This window comes from Bubalus kerabau, chromosome 2 (genome assembly GCF_029407905.1).
Source record: "Bubalus kerabau isolate K-KA32 ecotype Philippines breed swamp buffalo chromosome 2, PCC_UOA_SB_1v2, whole genome shotgun sequence".
NCBI classification, from domain to species: domain Eukaryota; kingdom Metazoa; phylum Chordata; class Mammalia; order Artiodactyla; family Bovidae; genus Bubalus; species Bubalus kerabau.
In genome coordinates, this window is record NC_073625.1 from 113,985,152 (window position 1) to 113,999,796 (window position 14,645).

General features: G+C 35.9%; 1 protein-coding gene across 7 annotated transcripts in view; it reads left to right on the forward strand.

The window, feature by feature from the left end:
- Positions 1-14,645, forward strand: part of SEC22A (SEC22 homolog A, vesicle trafficking protein) — an 85,961-nt gene that overhangs the window by 25,496 nt on the left and 45,820 nt on the right. For all 7 annotated transcript variants that reach the window (XM_055568401.1, XM_055568402.1, XM_055568403.1 and 4 more), the window contains 2 exons: positions 4,257-4,420; positions 5,563-5,757. In XM_055568401.1, coding sequence (XP_055424376.1) covers positions 4,257-4,420; positions 5,563-5,757 — 359 coding nt within the window. The remainder of the gene's footprint in view (positions 1-4,256; positions 4,421-5,562; positions 5,758-14,645) is intronic.

The window sequence follows — 14,645 nt, forward strand, 5'->3', positions numbered from 1 at the left end:
GAAAAGGAAATTAGAGTGTGAAGTAGGAAGAAAACAGTGGCAATTTAAGAATTGTGCTTAAGGTGGAGAAAAGAGGACTTTGTTGTTGTTGTGAGGATTAGTAATGTCTGTGATAAGAGGAAAGCCCACAAACTTGTTAGCCCTTTATAACCATCTGGAGGTACTCAGGGCACAGGTGAGTAGTTGTACATGATCTCTGAGCACAGCCCTGTCTTTTAAATGGGAGATGTTGAAGACTTAGTGACTTGAACTCAAGTCTTCTGGGAACAATGACCTGGAAGAGTATGTGAAGTTCTACTCCCTTCTGTCATTAGTCAGGTGTTTATTTAGCTTCTTGGTGTAGATGCCACTGAGCTGTGCAATTATCTGTGCATAGTATCTAAACCAATTAGGTATAAATGAATAAATGAATGATGCCATCTATGCACTTATTTATTTACAAATTTATTGAGCACTTATTGTGTACTGGACATAATATTCTAGATATTAAGAATACAGTGGTGAACCGCAAAGAATCATCTCTGCTCTCAGGGAGCATAAATATTAGTGAGAGAGACATGACAACAAACATACAAATGTGTGAGTATAAACTGGGTTAATTACGTGAAGATAGATAACATGTGCTTTATTTACATAAAGTAAAAATAAAATTAGATAAAATATGTAAAATACTTAGCAAAGGGCCTGGTTCATACCAAGTGATCAGTAAACCATACCTGCTATTACTATTACTATTATTAAACCATACTATAGGACACGACTGAGCGACTTCACTTTCACTTTTCACTTTCATGCATTGGAGAAGGAAATGGCAACCCACTCCAGTGTTCTTGCCTGGAGAGTCCCAGGGATGGGGGAGCCTGGTGGGCTGCCGTCTATGGGGTCGCACAGAGTCAGACACGACTGAAGCGACTTAGCAGCAGCAGCAGCAGCATTACTGTTACTGCTACTTCTCTTCTTCCTCCTCATCAAGGCAGAAGAACAACAGCCAGATTGTCTGTAACAAGTGAGCCAAATGATGGACAGGCTAAAGCCTGCACAAACTTGCTTGCCTCTAGTGACTTTAGACTATTTCATTGCAAGTTGTCCTCAGTGTGATGGTAGGAGTCTTTCAGTTTGTCCCAGTGATATGAAAAAGTAGAACCTTTGATAACAGAGTTGTATCTAATTTTGGAAAACCAGCTTTGCGTTTCAAAAAAAGACAGCATTGTAAAGGTAAATTCACTATGAAAACTCATAATACTATAGAATATAGCATTTTTGGAGAATATCTAGCATTTATAATAAAATAAAGACTTTGTAATAAAGACTTGAAAACGTTAACATACCATCTTAAAAACAGGACTTTTTTTATTTCACAAATAATTTGCCAGGTAAATTGAGTGCAAGCAAGAGAAACCATTTGGGATAAACACATATAAGTGTCTATGGTTCACTCTGTTATTAATATGGAAGTACAGTAAAACCCTGTTATAGCACAAAAACTGGAGTGTAAAAGCTTCCATCATATTATAGAAGGATAGTGAAATAACGCCTCAGCAGCTACTTGAAAGTTCCAAGTGTTTAGAAGCCAATCACCAATTTTGTTCTATTGCAATTCAAGTTATTGTGAGATATATTTGAATGCTAATGACATGTTGAAGAATTTTGATAGTGACAGTGAAGATTTTTTTGGACAGGGAAAAGTATTTGGGAAAATCATACTTTGATTTTTCAATTTACTTGGCAATTTTGTAGAAAAGTACAGTACATTATGGCTAAACTTTTTTGACCGTGACCCGTAAGAAGAGATACATTTTACTTTGTGACCGTTACTTAGCATACAAGTAGGATAAACCAAAGTTTTATGAAACAATTTGCATTCCAGCATTTTCTGTAATATTCTATTTCAGTTTTTAAGAAAATGCTGTGTGTAATTCATTAATTTTATGATCTACTGGGGAGGAGTACCAACTTGCAGCTTGAAAAACATTGCATCAAATGGCTGTATGTTAAGTGGAACTTCAGAAAGGAATTTCAGGTTATTCCAGAAGCACAAGATCAGCACAGTTTCCCTAGTAGTATATCTCACACTGTTAATAATAGATGAATAGGTGCCAACCCCACATTATTTGGCTGCCTTGGGTGGTCTTTTAAGAAAGATAGATGTATATTTGTTTTCATATGCATAACTTGCACTGAAAGGATGCATATGAAATTAAAAGTAACATGAGTTGCTTGAGGGACAGAGAACTGAGTATCTGAGAGCAGCAGTGGGGATAAAATACTTCAAGTATATATTTCCTTTCATTTTTCATTCTTTTAAAATTTGAGTCATGTGAATATTTTAAAAGTTAAATTTAAAATGATATTAATAAATAAATTCTGCTTCTATAATAGTAGAGAAAAAGGGAGAGAGAGGGACTCTGATGTGGATCAGAGCTCGGTAGTAAAAATTGCTGTGACAGATTAGCAGTGTCTGGCATGGGAGTGGCGGTTACAGCCTGTCGCTCTGTTTGCTTCTCTTGATCTAGACCAGAACTGTGTTGACAGTACCATGCAAGAACGTTTAATGACTCATTAAAAACCATCAATTTCTGTCCCATCCTATGCATGTTATAGGGCAATGTATACTTTGTTTTAGAAATTTTTTTTCCAATAGAAGATGGTTATTTTAAACATTTTTGTTTTTAAATTTTAACTTATTTAGAAATAATTTCAAACTTTCAGAAAAGTTGTACAAGTATGAAAATTACAAATAATACTTGAACCCAGAGTCACATTTTGTTAACATTTTACCCCATTTACTTTATTGTTTTATCTATCTGTCTGATTTATTTTTGTCTAATCCATTTGAGAGAAACAAAAATACCATACCCTTTTATTCCTAACTACTTCAGAGTGTATTTTCTAAGGTTAGAGATATTTCTATACTTAATTATAGTATGGTTATCAGATCTAGTATATTTAATATTGATACCATACTTTTACCTAAACTACCGTTCCACCTGTTTTCTGTTTTTGTCAGTTGATGGAGGAATGTCCTCAATAGAATTTTTCCCCTTCTGTAACACAGGTTCCAGACTAGGGTTAGGTATTGCATTTAGTTGTGTCTCTTTAACCTCCTTTGATCAGAAATGTTTCCAAAACCTTTCTTTCTTTTTTTTTTTTTTAACATTGAGGTTTCTGAAGAATACAGCTCCCCACCCCACACCCTTTTAAAGAAAATAGAATGTTGATTATTCTGGTGTTCCTTCATGATTAGCTTCAGATTATGCATTCTCAGCTAGAACTGATATGTCTTACTGAGGATCACATCTGGAGGCATGGGAAGGCCATCTGTCCCTCTTTAGTGATATTAGAGTACTTGGTTAACGTGTTGTCTAGTTTCTACTGTTTTATAAATACAGTAGAATTCCCCTGCAGCCGATAAGCAATCCATGAGAGACATTTTAAAGCCATGCACAATTTCCTGCTCCTTACCAAAGTACCTACCTAGATTTAGCATCCACTGTTAATAAATGGATTCAGTCTTTACTGTGTAGGCTGCAAAGTGCTAAGTTTTCCAGTTCTACCACTATCTCCACATTTACCAGGTGGTATTCAGCATTCTGCTGTGAATGAGAGTCTTCCTTTCTTCCCTTTTATTTGTTGTTATGAACTCATAAATTCTCTTTTTCCCCCACTGATACATAATTCATTTTGTGAAGTAGAGGATTTGATTTTGGAGTCAGTGGATAACTTTAGGAGGTCAGTAATCACCTTGAAACTGTCTGCCAAATTCTGTGTTGTTTCTGCAAAGAGTGTCCATAACTTTCATCAGAACCTCTAAAAAGTTCTTGATTCAAACAGTGTTAAATTCCTCTAGGTTGAAGGATTGAAATGTTAAGCTATCTGTGACCCTTATCTATTTGCATAGTCTTTCCTGCTTTCTACCCCAAATGATAAGTAACTGAAGTGTTTGAATCATAGTATATGTCCCTCTCCACTTTTTAAAAATGAATCTTAATTTGAGTATAGTTGATTTACAATGTTGTGTTAGTTTCTGCTATATAGCAAAATGAATACATTCACTTTTTTGTCTATTGTTTTTAAACCGCAACTGAAACTAGCATTATATTTCAATTCCTTTAATTTTTTGCTAAAATATTTAATAAGTGTTAATAACATCAATACCTCTGTAGCAGCAGTGTGTGGTATATAGACCCAGTCTTGTGAAGTAATGAATTACCTTGATTTAATTTGAAATTTTAAATCCGATGTTTTTTACACTGTAGTTTTATTAGCTCTATGGGAGTGAGCTACATGATGTTGTGCACTGAAAATTACCCAAATGTTCTGGCCTTCTCTTTCCTGGATGAGCTTCAGAAGGAGTTCATTACTACTTATAACATGATGAAGACAAATACTGCTGTCAGACCGTACTGTTTCATTGAATTTGGTAAGGGCCTGATTTTTTTTTTTCCTTTTCATTATCCTGTCTCTATTCAGTCATAAATGATTTTTCATCTAATACTAAGGGACAGAGAGAAAACTCAGAAAATTCTACTAACTTGCTTTTGGCAGAATAGTTTGACAGTCTATAAATTATGGCAACTTCTTCACTTGAATGCCTATTAGAAAAGGTTCTGTTTGAACTCTGTAGAGGATCTGATTATTGGCTCAAAGAATTAATCCCAGAAGATAATTTCTCAGTGAGAAATTTCTAAGCTAGAGATTCAGAGCTTTGTGTTTATGTGATAGTATTTTTAGACTGCTTAATGTAGAACAGAAGTTGGCAAACATTTATTGTAAAGGACCAGATAGTACAAATTTAGGCTTTAAGGATTATTTTCTCAGTCTCAGCCCTTGCTATTATAGCTTGAAAACAGCCATAGGCAATGCATAAATGAATGAGTATACTTATATTCCAGTAACATTTTATTCACAAATAGAATCAACAGGCTAGATTTGGCCTGTGGACATTAGTTTGCTTGACTCCTGATGCAGAAGGGGGAAAAAGGGTAAATTCAAGATGCAAATAGTGGAAATAAAATTGGGAGAAATTTAGGAAATGTTTTTTATTGGTTTCATTAAATGTGTTCTTTAAAGCATGTGTTCTAATGGTATAAGCAATAAATAAGAAAACAGATTTATATGAACATGCAATTTACAGTGTATGTTTTAATGTAATTACAACTGGTAATACTTACAGGCAATACTTTATGAGATCTGAATCCCTGTACAAATTAAGGCTTTGGTTTAAATTTAAAGGGAGCTGTTTTCATTTTTTTTTTTTTAAGAGGTTCAGAATAATTCCTTGAAGTGGATATAATTGTAGAAGTATTCTCACAACCATGTGATATTAAATCCTTAGTTTATTTATAATTACTAGTTTCTAGAGTATAATTTCTAGTGAGAAAAACTGATGATGCCAGGATATATTAACCATTAAACACAAATAATATTAGGGCATTCCATGACAGTTTGGACATTTAGGATAACAAACTGTTTATCACCAAATTTACTGTCCGTAAACATCACACTTTCAAATGATTTAATTAACAAATGACTGCAAGGAAATTTATTTTTTATTTTACGTAGATAACTTCATTCAGAGGACCAAGCAGCGATATAATAATCCAAGGTCTCTTTCAACAAAGATAAATCTGTCTGACATGCAGATGGAAATCAAGCTGAGGCCCCCTTATCAAATTTCCATGGGTGAGCTGGGGTCAGCCAATGGAGTCACATCTGCATTTTCTGTTGACTATAAAGGTGCTGGTAAGATTTCTTCTGGTGAGTTCTGGATCTCAATTACTTCATTAAAAAAGTATTTTCTAAGAACTGAGGGACTCTTAAAAAATGAATTAATTTATTCTAAAATTTTAAAGCAAGTACATGAGAGAATGTAGAAGCTCAAAGTAATTAATCATTTTCCCCAATGTTTTATATTGTTATCTCTCAGATATATGGCTGATCAGAAAAATACTTTTAAACAGCAATCTCAAAGAAACGGTTTACTAGAGAAACATTTAAGAAGGTTTCTTTGTACACATTTTTCTTGAAAAGAAAATGTTTATTTGCAGTGTATACCTATAGGCATGTAAAGTGCTTTGCATTGTGTAAAAATGACTACATTTGAGGTCAAGGTTCTTGACTGTCACGGGAAATATGATCATCTACTCAGACGTCCCTCTCAAACAAGGAGTGTCATTCTCAACAGTTATGAAATGTTGAAAATGTCTGCTTAGAAGTAAAACCCTTGTTATTTTATAAGGTAGTATATGCCACTGTTGAATTGCTTATTTTAAAAATTCTTTCTTGTATTTTTGAGCTAAAATCTGTTCCCTATAATGCCTACATTTGTCTAAGTTCTGTGACCTCTCCCTCCCTGGCTTCGGCTGTACCACAACTTTGAAATCAGCAGCTTTGTGTCCTTTTTATCCTGTTAGTCTGATTGACTTCATGTAAAATATCCCCAATTTCCTTACCCTTTTTGTCTATTGTATTTCGAAACCCTCCTCATCCTGGAAGCTTCCTCTTTATATGCTTATGTTTGTTAGTATTCTTCAGATGTGGCATTCAAGGTTGAACACAACGTTTCATGTTTGGTTTGATTAATACAAATTATGGGAGAGAAAGGAAGCAGATTTCACTAAAATAATCCAGCTAGTCAGAAAACAAGTAAACAAACAAATAGTAGTAACAAACCCTTGGGGAGAGGAGGTGGATCAGTACCCAGAGTTGTTAAAATATAGTTTCTAAAATGCCTAGTTTCCAATAAAAACAATTACAAGACATTCAAAAAGGAAAGTATAATTCATACACTGGAGATGGGGTGTGGTAGGGAAGGCAGGCAATAGAAACTGCCTGTGAGAATGATCTGATGTCAGATTTAACAGACAAAGACTTCAAAGTAGCCATTATAATTTTCTTCAAAGAACTAAAGGAAGCCATGATTAAAGAATATGATGGTGATGTCACATCAAATAGACAGTATTAATAAAAGAAAGAAATTTTAAAGTAAAGGAACCAAATGGAAATTCTGGAATTGACAAATACAGCTGAAATAAAAAACTTGCTAGTTGGGCTCAACAGTAGATTTGAACAGGCAGAAAAAAGATCAATAGAGATTATGTAGTCCAAAGAACAGAGGAAAAAATGAAGAAAAATGAACAGAACTTCAGAAAAATATGGAGCCCTATTAAGCACACTAACATATGCATAATGGGAGAACCAGAAGGAAAGGAGAGAGAGGGGAGCAGAAGAAGCATTGAAGAAATAAAAGCTGAAAAGTTTCCACTTATTCAAATATGTTAATCTGCTCCTCCAGGAAGCTCAAGGAATTCCAAATAGGATACATGCAAGAGAGTCACAAATAGATGAATCATTAAAAATGATGAAAGACAAGGAAAAAATTTTAAAACAGCAAGAGAAAATTTGTCATTTACAGGGTTAACCACAACAAAATTAACAACTGCCTTCTCAACAGAAACAGTGGGGACAAGAAGGTGATGGGATAATATGCTCAAAAAATTCAAAGGGAAACAAAAACTCAACCAAGAATCCTATATATAGCAAGGCTGTCTTTCAAAAATGAAGGTGAAATAAAGATATTTGCAGATAAGCAGAAGATAAGAGAATTTGTTGCTGGTGGACTCACCTTAAAGAAATACTGATGCAAGTTCTTCATATTTGAAAGCAAGACCCAGACAATAATTTGAATCCATACTGAAAGAAAAAAAGGCAAAGAGCAATCATAAAGGTAGTTAGACAATAAAATGTATTTCCTTCTTTTCTATGTCAGTTAAAAACAATATTATAAAGCTACATACATGTATATATATAATCTCAATAGATGGCGGAAAAAGCTTTTGACAAAGTTCAACAAACATTTGTGATGAAAGCTCTCCAGAAAGTAGGCTTAGAGGGAACCTGCCTCAACATAATAAAAACCATATATGACAAACCTCTTGTGTTGTTGGAAGAGGGTGTTTGCTATGACAAGTGCATTCTCTTGACAAAACTACGTTAGCCTTTGCCCTGCTTCATTCTGTACTCCAAGACCAAATTTGCCTGTTACTCCAGGTGTTTCTTGACTTCCTACTTTTGTATTCCAGGCCCCTATAATGAAAAGGACATCTTTTTTGGGTGTTAGTTCTAGAAGGTCTTGTAGGTCTTCATAGAACCATTCAACTTCAGCATCTTCAGCATTACTGGTAGGGGCATAGACTTGGATTACCGTGATATTGAATGGTTTGCCTTGGAAATGAACAGAGATCATCCTGTTGTTTTTGAGATTGCATCCAAGTACTGCATTTTGGGATCTTTTGTTGACTATGATGGCTACTCCATTTCTTCTAAGGGATTCTTGCCTACAGTAATAGATAAAATGGTTATCTGAGTTAAATTCACCCATTCCAGTCCATTTTAGTTCACTGATTCCTAAAATGTCAACATTCACTCTTGCCATCTCCTGTTTGACCACTTCCAATTTGCCTTTATTCATGGAACTAACATTCCAGGATCCTATGCAATATTGCTCTTTACAGTATCGGTCTTTGCTTCTATCGCCAGTCACATCCACAAGTGGGTGTTGGTTTTGCTTTGGCTCCATCTCTTCATTTGTTCATGCAAAGATGGGCACAATAAAGGACAGATGGTATGGAGCTAACACAAGCAGAAGATATTAAGAAGAGGTGGCAAGAATACACCGAAGAACTGTACAAAAAAGATCTTCATGACCCAGATAATCACAGTGGTTTGATCACTCACCTAGAGCCAGACATCCTGGAATGTGAAGTCAAGTGGGCCTTAGCAAGCATCACTATGAACAAAGCTAGTGGAGGTGATGGAATTCTGGTTGAACTATTTCAAATCCTAAAAGATGATGCTGTGAACGTGCTGCACTCGATATGTCGGCAAATTTGGAAAACTCAACAGTGGCCGCAGGACTGGAAAAGGTCAGTTTTCATTCCAATCCCAAAGAAAGGCAATGCCAAAGAATGCTCACACTACCACACAATTGCATTCATCTCACACGCTAGTAAAGTAATGCTCAAAATTCTCCAAGCCAGGCTTCAGTAGTACCTGAACTGTGAGCTTCTAGATGTTCAAGCTGGTTTTAGAAAAGGCAGAGGAACCAGAGATCGAATTGCCAACATCCGCTGGATCATGGAAAAAGCAAGAGAGTTCCAGAAAAACATCTATTTCTGCTTTATTGACTTTGCCAAAGCCTTTGACTGTGTGGATCACAACAAACTGTGGAAAATTCTTAAAGAGATAGGAATACCAGACCACCTGACCTGCCTCCTGAGAAATCTGTATGCAGATCAAGAAGCAACAGTTAGAACTGGACATGGAACAACAGACTGGTTTCAAATAGGGAAAGGAATATGTCAAGGCTGTATATTGTGCCCCTGCTTATTTAACTTATATGCAGAGTACATCATGAGAAACACTGGGCTGGAAGAAGCACAAGCTGGCATCAAGATTGCCAGGAGAAATATCAATAACCTCAGGTATGCAGATGACACCACCCTTATGGCAGAAAGTGAAGAGGAACTAAAAAGCCTCTTGATTAAAGTGAAAGAGGAGAGTAAAAAAGTTGGCTTAAAACTCAGCATTCAGAAAACGAAGATCATGGCATCTGGTCCCATCACTTCATGGGAAATAGATGGGGAAACTGTGGAAACAGCGACAGACTATTTTTCTGGGCTCCAAAATCACTGCAGATGGTGATTTCAGCCATGAAATTAAAAGACGCTTACTCCTTGGAAGGAAAGTTATGACCAACCTAGACAGCATATTAAAAAACAGAGACATTACTTTGCCAACAAAGGTCCGTCTAGTCAAGGCTATGGTTTTTCCAGTAGTCATGTATGGATGTGAGAGTTGGACTGTAAAGAAAGCTGAGCACTGAAGAATTGATGCTTTTGAAGTGTGGTGTTGGAGAAGACTCCTGAGAGTCCCTTGGACTGCAAGGAAATCCAACCAGTCCATCAAGGAGATCCAACCAGTCTATCCTAAAGGAAATCAGTCCTGAATATTCATTGGAAGGACTGGTGCTGAAGCTGAAACTCCAATACTTTGGTCACCTGATGCGAAGAACTGACTTATTTGAAAAGACTCAAGATAAACAAAAATAGATGGAAAGATATACCGTGTTCTTGGATTGGAAGAATCACTATTGGCAAAATTACTATACTACCCAAAAGCAATCTATAGGTTTAATGCAATCGCTATTCAAGGGCATTTTTCAAAGAATTAAAAGAAAAAAATTTTACAATTTGTATGGAAACAAAAAAGACTCTGAATAGCAAAAGCAATCTTGAGAAAGAAGAATGGGCTGGAGGAATCAGGCTCCCTGACTTCCGAATATACTACAAATTTGCAGTAATCAAAACAATATGGTACTGGCACAAAAACAGAAATATAGATCAGTGTAACAGGATAGAAAGGCCAGAGGTAAACCCATGCACCTGTGGCCACCTGTGACCAATCCAAGAACACAGTATATCTTTCCATCTATTTTTGTTATCTTGGATTTCTTTCATCAGTATCTTACAGTTTTCTGAGTACAGGTCTTTTACTTTCTTAGATCAGTTTATTCCTAGGTATTTTATTCTTTTTGATGCAGTGGTAAATGGGATTATTTCCTTAATCTCTATTTCTGATCTTTCATTATTAGTGTATAGGAAAGCAATATATTTCTGTTTATGAAAAAGGAGGCAAGAATATACAATGGAAAAAAGACAGTCTCTTCAATAAATGGTGCTGGTAAAACTGAACAACTGCATGTAAAAGAATGAAATTAGAACATTCCCTAACAGCATACACACACACAAAACTCAAAATGGATTAAAGACCTAAATGCTGGATACCATAAAACTCTTAGAGGAAAATTAGACAGAACATTCTCTGACATAAATCACAGCAAGATATTTTTTGATCTACTGCCTAGAGTGATGGGAAAAAAGACAAAAATAAACAAAAGGGACCTAATTAAATTTAAAAGCTTTACACGGCAAAGGAAACCATAAAACAAAAAGACAACCATCACATGGGAGAAAATATTTGCCAACAAAGCAACAGCAGGGATTAATCTCCAAAATATACAAACACCTCATGCAGATCAATATAGAAAGAAAATGAATAACCCAATCAAAAAAAGTGTGGAAGACCTAAATAGACATTTCTTCAAAGAAGACACACAGATGGCCAACAGACACATAAAAGGATGCTCAACATTATTATTAGAGAAATGCAAATCAAAACTACAATGAGGTATCACCTCACACCAGTTAGCATGGCCATCATCAAAAATTCTACAAACAATAAATGCTGAAAAGGGAACCTTCCTACACTGTTGATGGGAGTGTAAATTGGTACAGCCACTATGGAGAATAGTATGGAGGTTTCTTAAGAGACTAAAAGTAGAGCTAACATATGACCCAGCAATCCCATTCCTGGGCGTATATCTGGAGAAAACCATATTTCTAAAGGATGCATGTACTCCAGTGTTCATTGCAGCATAGCAGGCAATGCAAATGTCCATTGACAGAGGAACGGATAAAGAATAGCTTCTTTATTCTTGCTCCTATACGTATACACAGTAGAATATTGCTTGGTCATAAAAAGGAATGAAGTAATGCCATTTGCAGAGATGTGGATGGACCTAGAGATTATCGTAACAGGTGAAGTATCTCAGAAAAAGATATTGTATAATATTGCGGCTTTCCTGGTGGTTCAGATGGTAAAGAATCTGCCTGCAATGCAGGAGACCTGGATTCGATCCCTAGGTCGGGAAGATCTCCTGGAGAAGGAAATGGCAACCCACTCCAGTATTCTTGTCTGGAGAATTCCATGGACAGAGGAGCAGTAACCAGCACTTTATATGTGGATTTGGAAAAATGGTAGAGATGAACCTGTTTGCAAAACAGAAATAAAGACACTGACATAGAGAACAAATGTATGGCCACCAAGGGATGGGAGAGAGAGAGAGAGTGGGAAGAATTGGGTGATTGGGACTGACGTATGTACACTACTGTGTATAAAATCTGTAGTAGGAAATGGCAACCCACTCTAGTATTCTTGCCGGGATAATCCCGTGGACAGAAGAGCCTGGCAGGCTACATACAGTCCATGGGTTTGCAAGGGTCGGACACGACTTAGCCACTAAACCACCACTGTATATAAAGTAGATAGTTAATGAGCACAGGGAATTCTCCTCAGTGCTCTGTAGAGACTTAAATGGGAAGGAAATCTATAAAAGAGTGGATGTATGTATATGTATGGCTGATTAACTTTGCTGTACAGTAAGAAACCAACACAACATTGTAAAGCAGCTAGTTGTTGTTGCTCAGTCGCTAAGCTGGGTCAAACTCTGCAACCCCATGGACTGTAGCACCCCAGGCCTCCCTGTCCCTCACTATCTCCTAGAGTTTGCCCAGGTTCATATCCTTCAAATCAGTGATGCTGCCCAATCATCTTATTGTCTGCCACCCTGTTCTCCTTTTGCCTTCAGTCTTTCCAAGCATCAGGGTCTTTTCCAATGAGTTGGCTGTTCACATCGGGTGGCCAAAGTATTGGAGCTTCAGCTTCAGTGTCAGTCTTTCCAATGATTATTCAGGGTTAATTTCCTTTAGGATTGATTGGTTTGATGTCCTTGCTGACCAAGGGGCTTTCAAGAGTCTTCTCCAGCACCTCAATTTGAAAATCAACTGTACTCTAATAAAAATTAATAAAAAATAAAACAATGTATATATTTTGCTACCTGTGACATATAGAAATGTAATATATTTTCTGTTTCTATAGTACAAAGAAGGTAGATGGTAGCAAAGCTCCACTGGGTTAAAGAAATGACCCCAGATGATAATTTGATACCCCAGGTAGTAATTTGATTCCACAGGAGTAAATGAAGAAAGCTGGAAATGATAAGAATTCATATTAACAAAAACCTGCAAAAATATAATTGCAGTCCTTTTTCCTCTTAATTTCTTTAAAAGACATACACATAGAGCAATGCCACAAAAACCTGAGAAAGGGAATAAAGCCATATAAGACTAATGTTTTCTGTAGCTCATTTGAATTAGGTTAGTATAAATCTGAAGCTGTTTCTGATAAATTAAGATGTATATGGTAAATTCTAGAGCAGACACTAAGCAAATAACTCAAATAGTGAAAAATCATTGAAGAAAACACTGCAGTATTCACTTATTGTAAGTATAGCAGTAAATAAGGAATAGAGCAAAAAGTATGAGGGATATCAAAATGAGTAAAAATGGCAAGTGTAAATCTTCTGTCTCAATAATCACATCATATGTGAATGCATTTTTTTTTAATGTGAATGGATGAAACATTCCATTCAAAAGTTAGAGATTTTAAAATTGGATTAAAAAACCAAAATTCAAAGATACAGGTAGATTGAAAGTAAAAGGAAGAAAAAAATATATATATATTGCAAACGACAACCAAAAGAGAGCTGGAATGGCTATTTTGATATCAGACAAATGGAATTTAAATAGAAACCGCTACTAGAAACAAAGGACATTATATAATGATAAAAGAATCAATATACTAAGGTATAACAGTTATAAATACATATGCATTTCTCAACAGAGAAAATCCTAAAGAATTCACCAAAAAACTGTAAAATTAATGCATCAAGCAAGGTTGTAGGGTACAAGACCAAAATAGAAAAGTCATTTGTGTTCTAAATAATAGCAATGGACAGTCTGAAACGGACATTAAGAAGATCCTAGCAACTATTGGCCAAAACAAGACAGACACGTAAGTATTTTACTGTTTGTAGTTAGAAAGAAAGAAAATCCCATATGCTGAAAAGTACCAAACATAGGAAGAAATTAAAGAAGACCTAAATTAATGGAAAATAAAGTAGTCCTTTGTTCATGTATTCGAAGACAGTATCGTTTTCATTTCATACTCCTAAATTGATACACAGCTTCAGTGAAGTCTCTATGAAAATTCCAGCTTTTGTGTGTATGTGCAGAAATTGACAGACTGATCCTAAAATTCGTATGGAAATGCAAGGAACTAAGAATAGTCAAAATAATCTTGAAAAAGAATAAAGTCGGGGGACTCACACTTCCCAGCTTACTACCAGGCTAGATAGTCAGGACTTGTATTTCTGGTGTAAAGTACAGATCAACAGACTAGAATTGAGAGTACAGAAAGAAATCCTTATAGTCAATTCATTTTTAAGACAAATGCCAAGACAATGGTGTAAGAATAGTCTTTTCAACAAATAATTCTGGGACAAGTGGATACCAACTTTCAAAAGAATAAAGTTAGACTTCTACCTTACAAAATGTGTTGAAACTGACTCAGAATGAATCAAAGATCTAAATTTAACAGCTAAAACTGTGAGATTCTTAGGAGGAAACTTACAGTTCTACAAAGAAAATCTGCAGCTGGCTAATTAGCACATAAAAAAATGCTGAACATCATTCAGTTGCTCAGTCATGTCTAACTCTTTGTGACCCCATGGACTGCAGCACTCCAGGTTTCCCTGTCCATCACCAGTTCCCGGAGCTTGCTCAAACTCATGTCTGTTGAGCTGGTGATGCCATCCAACCATCTCCTCTGTGGTCCCCTTCTCCTTCTGCTTTCCCAGCACCAGGATCTTTTCCAGTGAGTCAGTTCTTCATATCAGGCAGCCAAAG